General features: G+C 39.3%; 1 protein-coding gene across 3 annotated transcripts in view; it reads right to left on the bottom strand.

Moving 5' to 3' along the window:
- Window positions 1–4,796: 4,796 nt before the first annotated feature.
- The window catches only part of peli1 (pellino E3 ubiquitin protein ligase 1), a 70,330-nt gene continuing 51,301 nt past the window's right edge, over window positions 4,797–23,825 (bottom strand). For 2 of the 3 annotated variants that reach the window (XM_008114202.2, XM_003215186.3), the window contains 6 exons: window positions 19,855–19,997; window positions 17,442–17,571; window positions 10,350–10,451; window positions 8,457–8,654; window positions 8,145–8,333; window positions 4,898–6,327 (listed from right to left, as the gene is read on the bottom strand). In XM_008114202.2, the coding sequence (XP_008112409.1) occupies window positions 5,761–6,327; window positions 8,145–8,333; window positions 8,457–8,654; window positions 10,350–10,451; window positions 17,442–17,571; window positions 19,855–19,925 (1,257 nt within the window). In that variant the 5' untranslated portion in view covers window positions 19,926–19,997 and the 3' untranslated portion in view covers window positions 4,898–5,760. Of the gene's footprint in view, window positions 6,328–8,144; window positions 8,334–8,456; window positions 8,655–10,349; window positions 10,452–17,441; window positions 17,572–19,854; window positions 19,998–23,825 lie in introns of all 3 variants that reach the window. The other variant, XM_062958887.1, reaches the window with a different exon arrangement.

Raw genomic sequence — 23,825 nt, 5'->3', positions numbered from 1 at the left:
AGATTGGAAAATTAGTATTTTTAAACCTTTAGGTGTCTACCTCCAAGTTTTAGTAGTCATTTTTGTCAGTAAGGCCAAAATATCCTATATCGGTGATCTAGATAGGAATGCATGGCTAAATATTTGCTTCTGCCCCAACACCCAAACCTATCTTAAAAGCTAGGACCTGTTCTAAACAATGGGGGTCTCTCCTGCTGGCAATTTGTAATGTGATGGGAAATTGTAATGTGAGTCCTGCTTTTGTGAGAGAGGGCTGGAAACATTATTCTCTGTGCCCTAGTTGCAAGCAAAACAGACCTCCATCCATGGGTGAAGCTCCTTTGTTTTTAATGTGGGATCCAGGCAGGGGGCATGTCTCTGTTGCATGTACTGTATGTGAGTAGAGAGAAATTATGGATCCGTAGTTCTAGGTTACAAATTTGTAGCTGCAATACAGGATGCTGGTTCATATTTTGTCAGCATTTGCCTCAGTCCTTGGGATTGTTTTGCTGAAAAAGTCAGTTCAGACGGTTTTTTGTTCTACATGTTCACTAAAAAAAAAAAAAAAGGATTCACTCAATTGGGTTGTTGTATGGCCATGTTCCAGAGGTATCATCTCCTGACGTTTCGCCCACATCTATGGCAGGCATTCTCAGAGGTTGTGAGGAATGGAGAAACTAGGCAAGGAAGGTTAATATATATCTGTGGGAAGTCCAGGATGTGAGAAGAGTTGTCAGTTGGAATGTTGTGTGAATATTGCAGTTAATCACTCTAATTAGCATTGGAAAGGTTCGTCTCTTCCCTGGGGGGCATCCTTTGTTCACTCAATTGTTCTGCAGATCCGTATCCCATTTTAGCAAACCTTATTGTTCCAGATTTTTGTTGCTGTTATCTGGTCTGATGGAATCGAGAATGCTTTTTATTGGCTTCACCTTGCATTTTGTGTGTATATAGATTTTTTGTGTGGGTCACTGCGACAGTACCGGCACAGCATGGGCAGCGTGGCAGCAGTGGAGGCAGACAGGCCTCCTCCTGCCCCTGCGCTTCCTCCCTGGCTCAAGGCCCGGCAGATCACAAAAGGGATAGAAAAGAGAAAGAGGGAGCAAAGCAGCCATTCTGGGGAGGTGGGGCTGAAGGAGGAGGCTACGGCGTGGCCCCTCTCAGACGGCTGGTCGACTGCTCTGGGGGGTTACAACCCCCAGGTTGAGAACCGCTGCTTTATTGCATTATCCTTGATAACAAATCCCAGACTGAAGGTAGATTTCACTGACAGCATAGGCCTTACAACAGTGGCTCTCAAAACATTTCTTTAACAGGGACTCCCTTTAAATATATTTTGTTGCTGCAAACAACCAAGACTTAGCTCAAGATTTAAAACAAAATGTAGAAGTGCGTCAAATATTTAAAGTTGCTCAAAGGTCTTCTAATTTGGAGAGAAGGGAGAAATTAGTATATGAACACATTCCTATTTCAATGGAATGATTTCATAAATAATAACCCTGAACGCTGCCCTATTACTTGTTGATTTTAATTAATGGGAAGCCTGGTGCTGCATTTCACTCTTTCACTTACAAGCCTTGTTATATCAGGCTTAATAGATGAAATGTGCATTCAGAGTTCCAATTCCATCTTTTTCAAATTGTTTATATACTTTTAAGACAAATGAGAGCAGAGGGTAATTTTTCACACAAGTATGTAGTTATGAAAGGCACCAATACTTCAACAGGCTTCTTCGATAGCTCTGGAAAAATCTGCTTGTAGGTGAGCTCAGAAATATGGGAGGGACTGTTTTTCATACTGCACTTTCAGAGCACCATCCTATGAATATTTCTATGGGCTTGTTCTGAGCCCCTCTATTTCACACATTAATTGTAGCCTCAGCTCAACCACAGCAAAGGCAAAATGATTTGTGACTCTTCCAAAAGCCAGATGAAAATGTACTGCTGCATGAGCTCCTCTCGGTACTTCAGGCAAGAGCTCCCTTTCCTCCTCGGGTGCCTGGAACTGCCTTGACTTGATCTAACCTCCCCTTCCACCCAAATCTTTCCTGCAAGTCTGTCATGTACTAGCATGGCTTGTGAGCCATTACACACATAGCCCTGGGCAACCAGCACCATGCAGCACATGAAGCAGGCTCTCAAGAGTTCAACCATGTATTGGCCTGGTGCCTGAAAAAGTAGCTTGAGTGGGGAAGAGGAAAAGGAAAATTTGTGCTTTCTGTTACCTGGTGCTCCAGCCATATCCTGCCCACCAAGGTTGGCCCTTTTCTCCCTGCTTCCCTCTCCCAAAATTATATGCCACTCCCCACCTCCCTGCTGCCTGCTACTCACTACTAGATGAAGTCGGCTCTCATTCTTGCACTTTCCATGCCTCCAAGGAGTTGAGAAGAACCGTGAAATGGATGAAGAGAGACTAGTGTGGCATGCCCACTAGTCTCCAAGAAAGGACTATGTATATGGGATCCACTGCCTCTCTTTTTGCCTACTGTTAAGTGCTTCAGGGGCAGACAAGGGTGGAAGCAAAGACACCAACAGAGAGGAGTTGGGCACAGGCTGTTTTTCAATTGGTTTGTTTTCCAGCAGCCAAGTGAGGGCGACAGATGTCATATAGCAGAGCCAAGATCATATCCAGGTGCTCACTGTTTCTTCAGTTTCCTAGGCTGTATACTAGAGCAAGAGTCCACAAACTGAGTACTATGGGCCAGATGTGGCTCTCCAAGGTCCTTTACCTGGCCTCCGCCCCAAACTTTAGAAGTAGGGTCATCCTAAGTCTGAAATGACTTGAAGGCACACAACAACAATCCTAATTAACTCGACTGTCTCAGCCCAAAGCAGGCCCACACTTCCCACTGAAATACTGGTAAGTTTATGTTCTTAATTTTAAATATTATATTGTTCTTTCATTTTTTTGCACTGCAATAAAATATGTGCAGATTGCATAGGAATTTGTTCACTTAAAAAAAAAACCCTATAGCCCAGCCTCCCAATAGTCTGAGGGACTGTGAACCGGCCCTCAGCTTAAAAAAGTTGCAGACCCCTGACCTAGAGACACTTTCTGTCTTTTACAGATGCTGTCTGATATCACCATGGCTCCTTCAGGGGTCCATGGGCGACAGGTTAAGAACCACAACTTTAGAATACCCAGATTACCTGTTGTTTTTTCCATAAACCAACAAGAACTTCCCATCTGTCTTTTATATATAATTGTCCAGTATTGACAGTTATACTCTGCGCTCATTGACGAGAATCCAATGACTTAGAATGAATGTATTTAAGAACATAAATACAGGAACACGAGAGCAGCCCTGATAGACCTAGTATCTAGCATCTTGCTTCCAACTGGGGCCAGATACCCCTTGAAGTCCAAAGAAAACAGTCCACCACTGAAGAATTCAGAAGGGTGTAAAGCCAATTGGCAATCAGAGAGTTGAACTATAAAGTAGTTGTGATACAAAATACTTGTGAACGGCCTTGGTCTTTTCCCTTCCTAGTGGATCATTTTCTTTTATTCTTAATAAAGACCCCCGTGTCTGTAGGAAATATGATAAGAGTTTTTAGCCTTAATATTTACTTAATTGTGCTAGTACAATGTTTAGATCTTGCATTGCTATGGAGGTACTCTTTTGTAACATCTTCTTATGCTCTCCTTTGGGTTACATTTGCACCTGGAACTGAGTTAGGTGACAACCACAAAGAAGACTTTTAAGCTGCAATATTACATCAATGACATTCCTTCCTTACAAAGCATACCTGCTGCCTATGTTGGAAAACTACCATTGGTGGACTTCAGCCTGCTAATCTTTCAAAAGCAGGGACTTAAAATCATAGAGTTGGAAGCAACCAAAAGGGCCATCCAACCCAATCCCCTGCAATGAAAGAAAAGCACAATCAAAGTACTTCAGAGACATGGCCTGCCAGCCTCTGTTTAAAAATCTCATTTCGAGGTAGTGAATTCCACTGCTGAATGGCTCTTGCTGTCAGGAAGTTCTTCTTAATGTTTAGGTAGAAATCTTTTTTCCTGCAATTAGAATCCATTGCTTCATGTCCTAGTCTCCAAAGCAGCAGAAAACAAGCTTGTCCCCTCCTCAATGTGACATACTTTCAAATATTTAAATATGGCCATCAGTTCTCCTCTCAGCCTTCTTTTCTCCAAGCTAAACCAATCCAGGTCCCTAAGCCATTTTTCATAGGGCTTGGTCTCTGAGCCTTTGATCATTTTAGTTGCCCTTCTCTGGACACATTCCAGATTGTCAATATCCTCCTTGAATTGCGGTGTTCAAAACAGGACACATACTCCAGGTGAGGTCTGACCAGAGTTATTCTAATATGGAATGGGGCCATTTAGTGAGAGAGAGACTACAGTCACATTCATACATTTGAAGAGATTAAGACTTCCATGCTACACACATTTACTTGGGGGAAAACTCCATTAAACACACTGAGATACTACTCTGAATCCCACACAGGTTATGTTGACATGGGCGAATGTGAATAAATATGTATTAGTGGTATGTATCTTACATATTTAGCAGAGATGCTATGGGTCAGAAGTAGATGATCAATGCTGTATTTGGAGGTCCAGCTATATCTACAGTATTTCCTGAAACATACACCTGAAAAAGTTTCATCATCATTATAGAGGCACCTGCAGGGGCAGAATATAAATTCCTCCATGTCTGCATGTATTTTTGTAACTTCACACATATCAAGTTGTATCTGTTGGATCACTATGCTAATCAGTTCCTAATCACATGTACAAAATCTGAATATTTTCCTCCTGGCTAACTATTGCCTATCAGTTGGAGGGGGGCAAAGATCTTACTTGGTTATTTTTTATTTAAATAAACATAAACTTTTCATTGTTGCAAAGGCAAAAACAAACAGAAAAAAACAAACAAAAAATCCCAGAACACAGAATATAACACAGGAAGAAAAAAAAATTTCATTGAGGATAAATTGCATATTCCAAGTATCAGGTAAATGTTAAGTGACCAGTTTCTTTTCTTACAGTTCTACCAGACAGAGAAAGAGAGAGAGCGAAAAAGCAAGAAAAAAACGAGTTTATCTGGAATATCTGACTTGTGGTTAAGCACTTTTTAAAGAAAGAGCATATCCACGCCATTTGTTTTAATTGTGTGTAAAAACCCTTGACTTTGCTATGAGATCAATGCTGTTATTGATTTTTACAAAATAAAGAAAACTCTTCTACCATTTCCCCCTCCTCCTACCCTATTCTGGTCAAGAACTACTCTACACATCCAGTCAACGGATGCAACACATCACTACCATGCTATTCTATCCAAGTCATGTAGGATAATTTTTCATAGTAAAGATAAATAGAAAAAGGAGTTATTATACATGTTCTATTTTACATAAAGTTTCCATTCAAGCTGTAAACTAAGGTCCTTTTTTGAGCTGATCACGCTTACCCTCAGTAATGTATTTACAAAAAGACAATGTTTAGATATTAAAGGCAGGTTATCCAAAACATTACATTAAAGGCAAAGAAGTTTCTCTTTTCCATCTCAAAAAGTGATGGGCGAGGAACTCACTTCAGCCTGCACCACCTGCCCATCACCTGGCTTTTTTACACAGCCAAACATCTTTATCTATAGAGGAATTAAACCACTGAAATAACAATAAAAGCATTCTTCATCTCAAAATAAACTGTCAAAGCCCAGAGAATGAAATACAGTTGATTTAAGATGACAGTTCATTTGAAATCAGAATCCTTTAGCTTATGCGTATGAGTTTAATGCAGTCCTTGGGTTACATGAGTGTGTTAGTCAAGAGGTCCTTGGAAAATAAGTCTTATGTAGCCTTGTTCCCCAGAAAGCTGATGTGCGCAGAAAGGACAGGCGGCATGAAAAGTGTGGGTGCCATGTGGAAGAGGGATTTGGGACCAATAGGAAGTTGTCTTTTCCGAGCACACGTGTCCACAGGGGCTGAACGCATGAGTAGGAGGCCCAGCATCCACATAAAATCCAGCTTCGCAGCCGAGCCATAGAGGCACATAGGGGCCGACAGACCGGCACATGGGACATTCCCGATCCTTCCCATCTCTCTCTTCTTTGTTCCCCCAGTTATGGTAGCCATGGACGTGGCCACAGTTTAGATAAACCCAGGGTTGTTTTTCATCCACAACATCTTTTCGCTTCATACTAGGAAAGGCTAACGTGTTAAAGCCCACAGGGCATTGAGGCCTAGCAGCATTGATTTCCTGCCTCAGGGCTTCCAGATGCTTCACGGTCGGAGTACGAGAGAGTCCTTCTGCAGTGCGCCACAACAAGGTTGCCCCGCAGAGGTCTATCAGCGAACCATCTTGGAGCTGGTTGGTTTCATTCTCCACCTGAGAAAAAAAAAAGTAAACACAGATTACACACCGCAAATCTTATGGAAAATGTCACTTATAAAATATGATACTCCGGCTTTGTTCTGTTGCCAATTAGTTTCTGGGCAAAGTACAAGGTGCTGGTTTGACCTAAATGGTTTGGGCCCAGGCCACCTACAAGATCACTTTCTCCTATATAACCTGCCTCTTAGGACAATGTGCTCCTCTGAGGGACAGTTACTCCAGCCCACCAAAACCCGACTTGAAACTGTCACTGAGGACCATTTCATCGGCTGCCCTAAGACTATGGAAGAACCTGTCAGAAGAGCTAAATCAGCTGTCAGAATTTAAGATTCAACAGAAAACCTATCTCTTCCAGCAGGCCAACCCAGATCATAACTATGAATTTTAAGATCACATTCTCTATTTATTGTGTCTTTACATTTGTTTCATGTATTTTTTTATATGTGTACATTTCAATAGATGCTTTTACTGCAATATGTGCAGTATTATGATGTATTTTAACTATATTGTACCCCTCCATGAGCCAGAGGGAGAAGTGGAAAATAAGTAAATAAATACATATTGATGAAACTGCTTCTCTCGGTGGAACAAGGAGGGAGGCAGGATTATCTCCTCTCCCCTCCCCCCCTCCCCCGGAGCCTTGGAGCACACCCCAAAACATTTTAGGAAACTCAGCACGTTTTTGGATGGAGTGAACAGATGATGCAAGGAGAAGGGAAAGTCATGTCACTGGCATAATGTCCTGTACTGTTCCCTTGGCCGTGCTACTAAAGGAGAAAATGAGAAAGCCCATGTTGCCTTCAACAATGAATGAACAATTCTGTTTCCCTTGCATTGTATTTCTATATTAGTTTGCTAATTTTTAATCAGCAACAACTTCCATTTCTAGTACTTAAGTGCTTATTTCTGAATGAATTCTACTCAAACCTTTTAAAATGTGTTTTATTATTATTATTTGATTAGAGAAGCTTTGAACAAATGCAACTTCTGATAAATTCTGATCTGTACTTAACAGTACAGACGAAGGTGGTTCATACTGAAATGTGTGAAGACCAAATTTATCATACACCCCAAATTGCCTGTACCCTATATGTTGCCTATACTCCTTTGGACCTATGTCTTACAAGAGGGTTGAAATGCTAGGTTGCTGCCCATTTGGGCATTTGCAACTCTAAGCATTTGTGATTGCATGCTTAGCTGTGGATAACCATAGCTGCAGAAAGAGTGCGATGGTGGAAATATTTGTATCTTCCCACATGCTCAGAATTTATATGTCAGTGGTAATAATTGAGTACATCAGGAGCTAGATGACAGGAATCCCACTGAAGTCCTTACATGACAGGTAATAAAACTCCTCATTCTTCTTGAGTATCTTTCTAGGATTCCACCTGTATTACATAGGATTCTATTAGGTCTAAAGTAGCAATGACCTCTTAGATCTGGAGTGGGGAATGCATGGCCCTTCAGATACTTTTGAATGGCAACTTCTATCTAGATTGTTCACCATAACAATGATTATGGCAGTTGTAGTCCAGCAACATCTGGAGGACCATGAATTTTTCCCCCTCCCGTGATGTTAACCGAGGGGAGGAGCACTTACAGAGCAAGAGAGCTTGCAAAGAATTTATCTTGAACCCAATAAGTATCGCTAATTCAATATATGCAATGTAATCTAATAATTCTTGGGGCAAAAGATAAGCACTCTGACTCATACAGATCCTCCTTCTGAAAATATCTGTGTAATGCAATGGGTCAAATTCTCACTGAAAGAGGATTATCTATTCCAACTGGAGCATGACTCTCAGACTTACCATCTTTCCTCTCTGCTGAGCAGATCTTGTTTCTCGGAGACTGAACACATTCCCACATACCGATATCTCCCTCCACACCCCCGGCTTGGAGTCTTCAGTGAATCCATTGCGTGGATGCATAACAAGGACTCCATTTGTGGTTAGCCCATCCATTTGCCCATCAGAGGTCTTCCACTTGGCAGCTTTCTCCTATAGGAAAATATCAGTGAAATAGCATTTATTCATTTCTTAGCCATTCACCCTGCAAATGTGCAGGAAAGCAAGTTGGGATCTTAAGTCTGAACTGAACAGCAATGGTCAATTGTCCCTTACCCCTAGAAATATGTTTTTGGAGGAGTCAAAGCCAGCTGCATATATTCTTGCTGTGAAAGGAGGATTTCGTTCACATATTATCCTGCAGGCAAATCTTGAAATGGTGCTCTGAACAGACTGAGTCTCTGAATTGCTCTGGCTCCCAGGAACAGTATCTGTCACTACAAAGTCTATAGGGCTCTCTGTTGATCTCCCAATCTGTTAAAAATAGATAGATATAATATAAAGTCAAACATTCCAGAGTAAAATAACATTTAATCTCTCCCCCTTATTACTATGAAGTAATAAGATGAGCATTTCTAAAAGTCTAAGCATGGAAAGAGTTGGTTTCTTTCTGTCTTGCCTAACTGACATCCATTTTCATACAAGTATGAAAATGCAGGAGTTCTAAAACATAGTACAGAGAAACTAATTTTGATTCTGGTAGCTTCACAATTAGAGCAATATTCAAGAAGGGTCTTGCCCCACCTGTAAGAGTTACCTGGCGCAGCAACTGGGCTTGGGACCCAAGTATGATTAGGGTAAAGATGAACTACTTAATTCAGTGTAAACACCAAATGCTTAGCTTCTTTTTTCCTGGCTGAGAACCATGGGGCACCTTATTGCTCTTGGTTGCCATTCAAAGATAAAGGAAGGGATACTTCAAAGCCAAAAATCACCACAGTCTTCTAAGAGATTCACGTGAATGTGAAATCACAGATCAGTCTGTTCAATCTAACTGTGTCCCCTTTCAGGCCACCTACACAATCAAGCTAGCTCTCCTTAAAAAAAAAATTACAGAGATGGGCAGTATTTCCACATTCCCATGCCCAAAAAAACACCGCTTTTGCTTTAAATTTGCCAGTGAGCAGCATGGTGGAAGCCCTCCTCTCTCTTTCAAGTGGTTAAAGAAAAGCATTTCTGCCTTACAACAAGAGAACAGGGAACACATGTTTTTTTTTTTTGGAAGTAAAGTACTCCAGGAAGCATGAGCCAGCTTCCAAAGAACATACGAAGCCCTAATAGATCTGTTTTTAAAACAGAAGTGTACAGATTTTATTTTCTTTCTATCATACCATCAAATTACAACAGCAAATGCACACAGGATCCTGATTAGTTAACTTACTGCTATACAACCTAATCCACCAAAGCTATCTTTTTGTTTGTAAAAGTTTTAGTGGCACAAGTTTTGATGTGATAAACGTTTCTATTCCTTCCCACCACCCCCAGGTGAAAAAGACAAAGTTGTTCTTCTATCAACTTTCAGATCTCCTGCCATTACATGGGGCAAGGCAATTCAAGAGACTCCTGGGTCGATTTATAGAACTGGAAAAATCAAGTGACATTTTTTAATTAGAATATGCAATGTCAGGCTGAGATATGTTGCTCACTCCTTATGCAAAAGCTCTCTCTATAAAGAAAAGTAGCATGCTGAGGAAAAAGCTAGACTAAACATTTTCTTCCTGATATGCTAGTTTTCCTATGTGCATGGATTTGTATGTCTATGCATAGTGGAGCATATAGTTTGCTGAATGGGTAAAGAATTTTAGGGATGTTTCCCCTGTTTGGTAGGGCTGCTTCTATATGGCTTATTTCTTTTACAATCATTGTTTAGCAAAAGAGTTGGCTTATTTGGCTTAAGGTAGTCAAATTGTTGGCCACTTGTTTAATGTAGTGTGTAGTTTTGTCCTAAAAATCTTTATAAAAGGGGGAAAGGTAGTATGACACACAAGGAAGAAACATACATTTATTACATTCTTTTCAAAAATGTTTGATCCAGAGTTTCTTGTCAAAGAAATAAAAAAACCCTGATAATTTGGCTCATTGACAAATATTTCCTTCCCATCTCCAGCAACCAAAAGCTACTAAAGCCAATAGATCCTTTCTGTTTTAACAAATGCAAATTTTATATACCTGGAACATGTCTGTGTTGCTGTCATGTGTGTATTCAACCACCACTGTTTGAACTCGTGACAAGGTGTAGGATATACTATGCTGGTCCTTATTGCTTATTGCCTAAAAGGGTAAAGAAAGTTGTTATTACAATAAAAACAAATGTATTTGTAAAACAAACTAAGCATTATAGTAGTGCACCATTATTGTAGATAATCCCATTCATGGTTTTCCAAGTCTTGAAATTGCAATAATCAGCCTTCCATCTCTAATTTCTTATACCCTTGATTTGAGAAAAAAATACCAGATGCTAAAATTGTGGTATAGCCAAAAAATATTTTAACCCTCCATATACAGCTTCTCCCATCATAAATTTAGCATGGCAGTGCAAAATCACTAGGCCACTGATACCTCTTGGCACAATGAGTCTGCCAGCTATGTGTGCCATGAATGCAACTAGTGTTCTGAAGCAACACAGGACCATAATTGTTCATGGATTCACGGCATTGCTAAAGCTGAATTCCTGTGCCCCTTTACGTAAGAATAAGCCACACTATATTCAGTAGGATTTGCATCTCAATTCCCAGAGATATGATTGCTCTGTAATCCTATTATGATGACTCTTGATGCTATCCAATCTACATATGCAGGTCCCCCTCTTACCGTATACACTACACTGTGAAAGTAGTATAGACGCATGTTTCCCCCCTAAGTCCTATGCAGCTGCTCTCTTGATGTACATCTTGCATTGTATTCCAATATGGCAAAGCAACATGAACGAATGGACTGCTTTTATATATAGCAGAAATATACAGCAAACGTTTCTGTATGGTGAACAGAAAGACAAATGTCTTACAATGCACTGTATAAGAATGAGAACAGAAAGTGAGAAAAAAAGTGCTCACGTTTTTGTTCATCATTACTAAGACAAAAAACACCTATTTCAATTACATTTGCAGTGAGCCCTCAGTGTCTATGGATGCTCAAGTCCCATTATATAACAATGGTATGGCAGAATGGCATCTCTTATACAAAACAGCAAAATCAGGATTTTATTGTACTTTTTTTCAAGAAGGGGAGGATATTTTCGAGTTGTGGTTGGTGGAATCTTTTTTCAATCTAATAAGCCTTTATTGGCATATATAACAAGACAGTGTAAAATGCAGAATATATTATACAATAGAAAAACTTCACATTTGACATACATTCAATTTGCAAACTTCATTCAGAAACCTTGCCACCGTGAGGCAACAGTTAAAATCTTGGGAATTTACGCGTAAAAGCATAATTACTTTGTCTAGCTCTGTTTGGTGTTTCATAAAATCTATAGCTTGCAGTAGCAAGCTTGATCTTAGTTCCTGGTAGAATGGGCAGTGGAGAATATGTGGGATGGAGTCCAGCTGTCCTGACTTGCAGGGACAGAGTCTCTTGTCGCTCGGTAGGCTGTTGACTCTTCCTCTATGAAGGAAGATGGCATAATATTGAATCTAGCCAGCATATGGCTTTCTTGTATATGGTGTTAGTGATCTGCTGCAATATAATAGGCTGGGTTTCCCTGTGTGAATGGAATTGCCATGTTCGTTGGCGAACAAGATTTATTGGCCAAACTCTGCAGTTGTTGGTGGTCCATTTCTAGCAGCCTCTCTTTAATGATGGTAAAGGTCTCAGTGAAAGTTAGCATATTCAAGGAAGACACCATCATAACCCAGTTTCTCGATCTTTGCTAGGACTGTTGTGCACTATTTTGAGTGATTGGTTGAATCTGTTGAAGCAGAATTTGTAGGTGCAGAGAGCCAACTGTGCATTAGATTTGGTGGGAATTAATGATTACATTTATATCGAGTGGCCATTTTCCTTTAAGTTAAAAGCTTGTAGAGAGCAATAGTATAGTATTATACTAGGGGCCCTTCCACACAGCCATATAACCCAGAATAGCAAGGCAGATAATCCACAATATCTGCTTTGAACAGGGCTATCTGAGTCTGACTGCCATATAACCCAGTTCAAAGCAGATAATGTGAGATTTTATATAGTTTTTGGAAGGGGCCTAGAACTCCAGGAAACCTGGGTACAGATCCCCTTTTGGCCATGAAAACCCACTGGGTGACCCTGTGCAAGTCATATTTTTTCAGAATCAGAGAAAGGAAAGTACAAACTACTTCTGAATAAATATTGTCAAGAAAATTTAATGATGGAGTCTCAGTTAAGTCAGTAAAGGACTCGAAGGCACAAAACAACAATGAATAAAAGTCTGAACTAGAATCCTGTACCAGAATGAAATTGAGAAGTGCCATCAACAATTTCTCTCGACTCCCCTTGTTTCTTGAGCATGGTAGAGAGGGAAATAGCTGCATAATTTTTTTGAAAATCCCATGTCCTATCCACTACACCAGAAATCCCTGTCTTAATTTATTTCCAGTTTATAGCTTTTGATGCAATTTGTCATTGTAGCTATAGTTTATTTTTGTGAGCAAAATAAAAATAGCTAAAGGTGTAGACAATTTCTTGCACTAGACCACACACTGAGTGCTACCTTGCTGCCAAAATGAAAAATTGGGTAGCAGTGTTTATTTTTCAGAAATGTATTTGATTGGCATTTGCACAAGATATTGGCTTTATGACTCTGTTGATGTCAGTAGCAAAAGATGGCTTGTGGTAATTGCAGAAGTGCCAGAAGTAGACATAATATAGTCCCTGTGTTGTAGATCTAGCTTAAATATATAAAGAATGCAGGCAAGAGGATAGGCTTCATGTGTCTTTTACTATGTGTTATTCTTATCATTTCTTTGTAATATTTTGGACCACCCAATTATAGAATTAAAATTATTTTTAATAACTAGCTTTGCCCAGCCACGTGCTGCTGTGGCTTATGGGAATCAATTGTTGGCCAGGTGGAATAGCAGTGAATAGCCTTGCAGCCTCAAAGCCTGGCCGTTTTCTAGAGTAGCACCCTCAATCAAAGAGACACTTTGAAACCTGGCTACTTCCTTAGTAGGGGAATCCTTGTTTGGCCAGCTTGAACTGCACTGAATAGTCTTGCAGCTTAAAATCCTGGCCGCTTTCTACATAGAGCATCCTTGCTAGGCCAGGTTGAATGGGACGGAGTAGCCTCGTGGCTTCAGAGCTTGGGGGTTTTCTATCTAGGGGACATCTTGGTTGGCCAGGTTGAATATCACTGAATAGCCTTGCTGCTTGCAAACCTGGCTGCTTTCTACCTTGCGGAATCCTTGGTTGGCCAGTTTGAATAGCAATTAATAGTCTCAGTGTGGCAGGTATGAATGCTGAAATTAGCCACCTTGATTAGCATTTAATGGCCTTGCAGCTTCAAAGCCTGTTTGCTTCCTGCCTTGGAGAATCCTTTGTTGGGAAGTGTTAGCTGGCCCTGATTGTTTCCTTTCTGGAATTCCCAATTTCCCTGCTTTCAGAGTGTTGCTCTTTATTTACTGTCCTGGTTTTAGAGATTATATTGTTCTGTATTATTATACCACAGTAATTATTTCACATTACAGTAGAGTCTCACTTATCCAATGTTCTGGATTATCCAACGCAGTCAGCCTTTTAGAAGTCAATGTTTTTGTAGTCAATGTTTTCAAAACATTGTGATGTTTTGGTGCTAAATTCATAAATACAGTAATTACTACATAGAATTACCGCGCATTGAACTACTTTTTCTGTCAAATTTGTTGCATAACATGATGTTTTGGTGCTTAATTTGTAAAATCGTAACATAATTTAACGTTTAGTAGACTTTTCCTTAATCCCTTCTTATTATCCAACATATTCGCTTAGCCAACGTCCTGCTGGGGTGTTTGTGTTTGATAAGTGAGACTCTATTGTATATTTATAATCTTATATTATATTTTTAGAACTGGATTATATGAGGCCCCTTCTACACAGCTGTATAAAATGCACACTAAAGTGGTTTTTTTTTTATCCCTGCTCTTCATCTTCTGAATCACTGCAGTGTTCCAAGAGCCCCTTCCCAAAGAAACGTGTCGTCTTACTGAGCCTTCAAAATGGCAGCTTTTGAGTGGCAGACCTTCCACAGGTATGTAAGGTGACACCCCACCCCTTTTGAGACAAAGTGGGGCTAAGAATCAAAGGGTCATGTCCTTGATGTTTCCATAAGAACTCTCCTTCTGGTGAGCACAAGTGGGGACATACTATGCCCTAAACTGAGTGTGGTTTAAGCAGCTGTAGAAAGAAACTGGCAGCACGGTCCCACCTGCCCCAAAACGTGTAGCTTTGTAGCATGAAACACAGGGAAAGCCAGTTCATAAGGCATGCTTCAAACTGATTTCCTTTATTCTCTCACCAGGAGAGCCAGCCCTTCCAGGAGCTGCTGCAAAAGCACTTCATCACTCCCAGCACAGAATGCTTTGCTATACAAAGCATGCATTTAGAAGCTTAGATTACCAGCCTCCTGTTGTGCTCCCTGAAAGCTCAAATATACAGATGCTAATTAGGTGCAGGTGTGTCACCTCACTAACTATGAATTAAACAGGCCCCCCTCCCCCTTTGAAAGTGCATGACTGATCTAGCCAACAAAACAGACCCAACTGGTCCCACGTAGCACTTCGCAACAGAAGACATGTTGCTATGAGACGAGCACATTAGTCATGCCTACTGTTAGCCATATGTTAGCCGAGACACATTGAATGAGTAAGATGCTCAAGATGATTAAGTGCCACGAAGGATGAGAGGCAAAATGTGACAGCTGACACAGCCTTCTCCCTTCCCAGCTATTACCAGAGGAACATGAGGGAGAAAAGTTTTTATTTAAACAGCACTTTTTACTCAAGCTGATATCCTGTGGTGATTACCAAGTCATTTGAACGAAACCAGTGTAACTAGAAAAACAAAGGAAATGGAAATTTACTCAGTGCAGGATGGGAAACAGCTAGCAAAGCAAATTGTGTTACTATTAGCCAGCTCAGTTTGGCAGTTTGGGGGACATGGTAGTTATTTGTCTCACAAAGCAATGTTCTGTTGTTGGTTAACTGGTCAATATACTTTTGTGAGTTCAAACTTGTGGCTTGAAGGGTAGAATAAGATGAACTGAGTGAAAAGATGAGGATGATTTCTTAAAAGTGTCACAAGACCTAAATAATCTTTTTCAACATTACAGTGCTGAAGACTGGATTTACAAGATGCCTTTATTTGTTGTGCCTCAAAAGCTTTCAAGAGCTGAGGGGTAATAAAGAAATACTTTATATAATAAGTGTGATTTATCAATAAATGTCACACTTAAGTATAAACTGTGTGGTTCTCATATATGGCAGGATGGGGATAAAACTGGGGGCAAGCACTTGAGACAGAATAATTTATTTTTGTTGGAGTTGTATGCCAGGCTGGCACCCCTGCAGGCCTCCAGCTGTTTGGGCCTCCAACAACCAGAATCCCTAGCCAGCTTGTTCAATGGCAGGAATTTTGGGAGCCGAAGTTCAAAATATCTGGAGGGCTGCACATTATGCAAGTCTGGTGTGTGCCTTCGAGTCGTTTCTGACTTATGCCGATCCTAAGCCAACCTATCACAGTGTTTTCTTGGCAAGACTGATTTAGAATGTGTTTGCCCTTGCCTTTTTCTGAGGCCGAGAAACAGTGTCTTGCCCAGGGTCACCCAATGGGTTTCCATAGCTCAGCGGGAATTTGAACCCCAGTCCCCTAACTGGTAGTCCAGCACTCAAACCATTAATCACACTATGAACAGAACAATGCGAAGAGGGGCAAAAATTCCAAAGTGCCTGCATTTTTTAAATGACCAGTGCGTTTGAAAAAAGAATATAATACAAACATCTCAGCTCCTTCTAGATTACAAAAACTTTTGAATCAGTCTGCAAATGATGAAGATTGCAGACATACCTCAATTAACAAAGCTCTGATAAAGAAAATTCTTTTTTTAATAAAGCCTTTCCCCTCATGCTCAGCCTCATTTTTCTTCTTCATCTTCTGTCTAACTTGAGGTTTTGAGCAGCAGAATAGAAACAAGGTTTGGAGAAACACTGACTTTGGTGCTGCATTGTAGCAGTGTGTCCTGTTGCAGCGAACAATCAATAAAGTTTGAGCTGGAAAAGAAGAGAATTCTAACCAGCCCTACTGTAGTTATGTGTGCTGCCTTGCAATAGTCATGCTTAACAGAAGCTGCCTCCAGAAGCCTTATTGAGAATGGATGAATATCAAAATCATGAAAAGTAGAAAGCAAATAAGCCTGTCTCACTAAACCTATACATTTGGCCACTAAGCTGGAAATCGTAAGAAAAGTGGAGGTTGGTGAAAGGAAAAAGTAATTGCTGGATGCACTGTGGAAGAGGCCTTTAAGTGGCCTCTAGAAGGTTAAAAATATTTTTGTGCACTTTCTCAAGGCTTACCTGATCTGGTTGTTTCATTTCACATATACATATTGTTAGTTCTGGATAAATACATTTGTTCAAACATGCCAAACTGCCCTCCTTTTTGTGGTGTAGGAGCCAACCCCTACTCTGTCTCTGGGACCAAACTTCCTGTTAAAGAAGCCATGCCAAGAACAAATCTACATTGCTAACAGATGTGCCCCTGAAATTAGTTTGAGTTGCACCCCTCGCTCCAAGTACTAAAGAGACCTGGCCATCTAGGCAGCATCACTCTGTGATTCCAGAAAATGCCAGACATACAGCCAATATTGAAATAATGTTAAAAGTAGTATTAGAAATGCTATTTAGGGAAAGTTTACCCAGAGGTTCTTGCAGTGAAGTGAAGTGTTTTGAGCCTGTTCAGTCATGGGTTATCTTTGAACATAGACTGATCTCTCTCTCTCTCTGACAAAATCACCTTGCAGAGTTGTCACAAGGATGAGGTTGAGTAGCCAACACATTTTTTTTTTAAAAAAATATTTATTTCATTGTTGTATGAACAAGATTCAAGAACTGATAATAGTATAGGAAAGGTTCTACTCACAAGAGGGCCCTATATATTTTTAAAAATCTTTCCATAGGGCAAGACTAGCCTTTCAGAGTAAGTGATCTTGTTACAAATCCATTCATCGGGTCTTATTAGAACCTGTTTCCAACTCATACTGAATACATGAAGAAATAAGACCACATCTCTAGTGATGGCAACTCATTAAATCAAGCTTACCTTTGCTGCCTGAGGTGTGCAGGCAATATGCACAGTGCTTGGTTTCACCCCATTTGCTTTGGGCCTTTTAAATAAAGCAAACCGGCTTTTTCTTCTTCCTCTGTCTCCATTTGGCAGAGAGCCATTGTACCTATGGAAAAGGTGTAGGAAGAATTACAAAGGGGATTTGGGGGAGTAGGTAAGGCTTCTGAATTTGCCAGTTTCATCATAAAGATGTGAATGACAAGATCTTCAAAAGAAAGTAATTTTTTTAAAAAAATCTCATAAGCATCATTTCACTACAAGGAGATGTATTAAGAGTGGTAGTAATATATGCCTATATAGAAGGAATATATCTCTAAAGTTTGTGAATTCGTGAAGTCTCAAGAATTAAGAATGCAACAAGAAAAAAAGGAGCATAATAGACAATGAAACACTACATTTTAGTTTCTAAGGAAAAAAAATGTGAACATAGGCATATACGCGTAAGAGTACAACATTTAAAATTATATAGAGTTTGCATTACAGATTTGCTGGCTCATATTTTCCAAAACATCAACAGATTATAAAGCATCCACTAAACTGTGTCAGATGTGAAATAGATCTCATGTTGTGTGTGTATGTGCCTTCAAGTCAAACCCATTAATTGTAGCTTGTTGAGATCACAGCACTTGGTGATCTCCCATCAAAGAACTAAACTGAACCTGCTTAGCTTTCAAGCTCATACGGACCTGGTATCTTTAGGGTGCTCTGGTTCTTATGGTATATATCCATTAAAGTTGCTGTAAAAACCTCTGCATGAATTTAAAATGTATGTGAAATTGCCAGATAAGATGTAGCTTAATACGATCCACATGCAAGCTCCATGATCCATGTATCCCAGCTGAAATTGTCCAATTTGATGCTTTCAATTTGTATGAAGTGTTGCATCACATCCAATCCTTAGCTCTCTCCGTACTGCTTTCCACAATATTAACTAAAGATTCGTCTTGAACTATGAAGACAGACACTACTTGCCAGTGAAATGTTCTTCACACAAACTCACTCTGAACAACAAGACAGAACAAAGTCTAATCCATTCTGAATGCCACATCACCAGTTAGTATCTATGGCATGAAAAAGATGTAGTAGTAGTTTAATTTCCCCTTTCTTCTCTTATTATATATTGCTCTCTGAGAATCTATTTTGTGCCCTCTGCCCATTTTTTTTCTGGTTAAGAGAACAAAAAAAATTGGGTCCTTTGTAAAAGACGGTACATATGGGCTACTGACAGCAGAAATTCTATGGAGAGTACTAAAACTATATCCAATTTAGAGTTATCTCTATGATGAATTGTCAGCTGTCATGCAATTAAAATTACAAAAAAAAATTCCTGAGAAAACAGGGTGGTACCTTTTTCTCTGACACACACTGGAAACCACTGACTTTAGCTATTATTGCTGTTATTGTTGTTATTATTATATTTATATTTATTTATCATGACAGAAGCGAATTGAGGGTACCGTTGTAATGTATTTAAAAACACAGACAAAGTTTAAAACTTGGCATTATCCTAAGTGTCCTTTGACCAGTAGCTTGCTACTTGAAGTGCCTCTAGTGTTGCCATAAGAAGGTCCTCCATTGTGCATGTGGCAGAGCTTAGACTGCATTGTAATAGGTGGTCTGTGGTTTGCTCTTCTCCACACTGGCATGTCGTGGACTCCACTTTGAAACCCCATTTCTTAAGGTTGGCTTATATGATATTTATTATATTTATATACACCTCGCTTTATCTCTCCCGAATGAGACTCAAAGTGGCATAACATAAAAGCCTTAGCATACAATTTAAAATACACAAATATGAAAACATTAAAACAGAATTAAATATAGACAGTATTTAAAAATTCAGTTAAAATCCATTAAAACATATTCAAAGTTAAAAAAAACCACTCACACTCATGGAAAAACACAAGAAAACACCAGCAACATTTGGACAATGGGGTTCAGATGTATCAAAACCTGCAAATGACTGCAAGTGGGTTTAATGTCTTACAAGAATATATATTAAAAACAGAAGTGCTGACAGATCTGTTACTTATATCCCATTGTTGTTCTAAATACCTGTATGTTGAAAATAAATGATTTAACACAGCCTTTAATTAAACCCAATGCCTATAGTGCTAAGGTTAAGCACACTTAAATCTTTCCTGCAGAATTCAATGGAAATTAAAAGTACTCAGCTTCAGTTGAACTGTGCCCAAGACCATACAGTACATTATGATCACATGCCTTAACTAACATTGATTACTCCATCATTAAACCTGATATCACAATGCTAGAAGAAAATGATACAGGAAATCTGTAAATAGCTAGACAGTGTGGTAAAGAAAAGGATCAACAAAGAAACTTTTTGCCTTCATTAATACAGATTTTCATCTGAATGTAAAGCACTTACCCCAACACAATCAATTCACCATATTTCACTAATACTTTTGATGGATGATTTTCTTGATCAGGCGAAAACATGGGCCTAGTAGTACTTTTATCTCAAATTTCACTTATTGATCAAGAATCTTGCCCCCCTTTTTTCATTATTTCCTAGAAAAAGAGAAAAGATGCAGGAGAAATTAGTTGTGTCTACCAATGTTGCCAAACACCAGATTATCATTATTGACTTTGTAGACCCACCTAAAATATATCGTTATCAGAACTTGAAAGCAACTAATTTCAAACAGGATGCTATTTGTAAGACATTCCTTTTTCCAATAATAAAGGCATGATTATATTGCTTTACCAGTGAAACCCAATGGGTAGTAACTGCACTTCTTTATAATTGTGTGTGTATACATGTTCTCACGTCTCCTACTGACTTATGGCAATCCCATGAATTTCACAGCATGTTCTTAGGCAAGGAACACTCAAAGAGGTTTTGTTAGTTCATTCTGCTGAAATACAGTCTACATCACCTGGTATTTATTGGCAAGTACTAACTAGAGCTGACCCTGCTTATATTCCAAGATCAGATGGGATCTGGTGCCTTTGGGATATTGTTGAGGCAAAAGTGAAGTGAATGGAAGACAATGTGTTTTGTACAACAAGCCCACTGCTTGTGGTATTTCTATGATTTTTTAAAAAGTTATTTTAAAGGCATAGTCATGTTAGCATGTTGTAACTAAAAACAACCCAAAGTCCGATGGTATTTCTTTATTCGGAAATCTGAAACCTCTAAAACCAAAAACTTTTTGCTACCGGTAACCTGCTTCCACCGTTGAAGCAGAAACAGTGATGCTCGTGCTAGCATTTGTGAAATAGTAGGATGTGTGGATTGCCACCATTTCACAGATCTTTAGTTTTTCTCCAGCTAAAACAATAGCAGCAGTATGAAAGAGGGAGTGCTCTGGGATAATTCTGAGCATATGCAGAGTAGCCATCCCCCCCTCCCCCAGCCACAGGACTATGATGTATTGGACATCATGTGAGTGGAGAAGGGCTCTGTGGTGAGGACCAGGCAGGTTCACCACTGAGCCACATGTCACAGTGTCAGTATCCATGTCACGGCACCAAGGCAGAATAGTGTTGCTGCCCACAACCAGCTTCACTACTCTCACTTTTGCCATTTCCCTCCTTCTCTGCCCCTTGATGCAGACCAGAAGCAGCCGCTGTGAGTGGACACAGAGAAAAAAGTGGTCAGAGCATACCTCAATCTCACTTATGCCACTTTCAGTCATTTGGTTCTCAAACCCTAATTTGGAAATGGGAACTCTGAAGCCCACTTCACAAAGAGTTCACCATGAGTAGGGACAGAGAGAGCAGAAGGCAGAGCAGTCTATAATCTCAGTCACACAATTTTAGGTCACCTGGCTCTCAAGCAAGCATTTGCATGAGGACAGGAAAATTGGGCAGTGCAGCTTACTATAGAGGGATGGTTGTCATGATTTATGGTTGCAAGGGTTCTTATTTCATATCACAAGTTGGCAGAGAAATAGAGAACTTGGAAAGACACAGAGTAACAAAAGATAGTCTCTCTCTTGCACTCTGGTTGCAAACCAATAAATCAAACTGTAACACAGCATGCTAATTTCTGTGTATCTCCAGTTGGAGCTTAATTATGTATTTATTATATTCATTTGTTATATAGCTACCGATTAGTTTGTTTTTTACTTGAGAAACAAGGCTAGGGGAGATATGGGAATCTGTAAAATGGCAGAGTCATATGTGTGTGTATTCCTAAAGCATTTCCAATAAGCGTTACTCAACCTGTACCATAATCCTTCTAGCAATTGTTAGTGTAATCAGTGTAATAGTTCTTCCCTGTAACCATTAAAGTTCAAAGATTTAAATAGTTAATAAAAGTTTAGGACCCAACTCTATTGTTTGGTCTCATTATTTCCTACTTGGCAAACTATTTGCTGTATGCTACAAACTTCTTTTGAACTATTCTGAATGGGGTTTCTATGAATGTGCAGACCTATATGTGTAATGTGCAGAGACCACAAAGAAGTACATATAGTACAGTTAACTACTATTTTAGAACTACATCTGTAACAAGTTGTTTTAAAAAGTAACTTCAAAAGTCTGATTACTATTCTGTTAATTGCCATTTTCACAAGATGTCCCGCTTGGTTAACCAACTTTTCTCTTTGCCTGACAGCCAGTGAGAATAATAATACAGTAGAGTCTCGCTTATCCAACATAAACGGATATGTGAGACTCTACAGTAATAATAATAATACAGTAATAATAATAATAATAATAATAATAATAATAATAATAATAATAATCTTTATTTCTAGACTGCCCTCTCCAGAGGGACTCAGGGCGGTTAACATACACATAAACAGCAAACATTCAACGCCACAACTACTTCACTAATATCAAAAGTATAAAATGACAATGACATACTCATTATAATAAAAATTCCAAATTAGAAAAAACAATTAATTTAAACATGACACTCAGTGAAAACATTATTGCATGAGTGAGCATACACCTGGACCGATTTAAATGGCCAAATTGCTAAAAATGTTCAGTATTTGTTGGTAGTTTCACTTAGACCATAGCTGCTATGGGGTGACAGTTATGTTAATCCTGTCAAATTGTGAAGAAAATTGCTTCCAGGTTTGGTTTCAAATTTCACTGGTTCTTTGTTATCTGCTGGGGTTTGGTTCCAGGACCTCCTGTGGACACCAAAATCTGTGGATGCCTAGGTCCTATGGTATACAATGGTGTGGTAAAATGGTTACCCGTATATATAATGTTCCATTTTGGAAAGGATTTGGGGGGGGGGGGGGGAAGAGAGAGAGGTTACATCTGTTGACTGTTGAATTCATGGATACAGAATCCATGGATATGGAAGTCCAGGTGTAATATTAATGATCTTGACAGGCTACAATAGTTCTTGTATAGCAGTCCTAAAAATTTAGTATAATACATAGAGAATTGTATTTGAAGTTTGCTGATTAGTCATTGGCCTTGGGAGAATCATTCAGCTCTGTCTGAATGACAAATTCAGGATGGATCATCAGAGAAGCTCCAGCAATTACTAACTAGAAGGTCATGTTACAGGCTAGCAATGTACAGAACTCCTAAAAACTATACTCGTCTGTGTTTGTGTGGCGTGCATGTACCTTTTGCCATTTTACTTAATGGTGTTTTTGCATATTGCAGAAATATGCCCAAGAAACAATTAGTGTCCTGGCACATGTTGATTTACCATGGTGCAGGAAATGGTTAGCATGATGATGAAATTAGGCCTGCACTGAACAGGAAAATGCTATCTTAAAATAATTCTCAAAATAAAAAAAATATGGCCAACTTGCACTGCAAACACACCGTGCTCCATGTATACTACATCTAGGGTGCTTTTCGTGTACAATTTTCTGTTTTCTATCTTACATTATCAAATAAGGCATACAACTTTTCTTGAAGCATTCATGCCAATGACCATCTTATTAATCATATTATTGGAGTGCAAGGCGGCATTCTACTTCCATACCATGAAAGATAGACAAGCGATGAGCAACACACTCCTTCATAGCCCAAGGCCAGTTGGAGAAGCTTCATCACTAAGGAAACATATGAATCTGGATCATGTTAGCTTTTGGTTGGTCTGGCATTAGCAGTCTATAATAATTTAAAAATAAATTGGTGGATAATTTTTCATTAACCTCAGAAACATTCTGATCATTCATGCCAATGATCGTAGGTATTGGATATTGTAGTAATGATGGCTCTATATGTTTAATTTGACACACAAAATGACTAAATGCAAAAAGAAATATAGTAACATTTTATTTCCAAATGTATAACATCAAAGTCCTTGTTTAAACACTAGGGATATCAAATGCAGGGACACAGCTAAGAGTTTACTATTAAATCTTTCCATATTGTGAATGAAAAAGGGATGTGGTGGTGAAACACTTTAAA

The sequence above is a fragment of the Anolis carolinensis genome, chromosome 1 (genome assembly GCF_035594765.1).
Source record: "Anolis carolinensis isolate JA03-04 chromosome 1, rAnoCar3.1.pri, whole genome shotgun sequence".
Taxonomy (NCBI): domain Eukaryota; kingdom Metazoa; phylum Chordata; class Lepidosauria; order Squamata; family Dactyloidae; genus Anolis; species Anolis carolinensis.
This window is presented reverse-complemented; position numbering and strand designations above follow the sequence as displayed.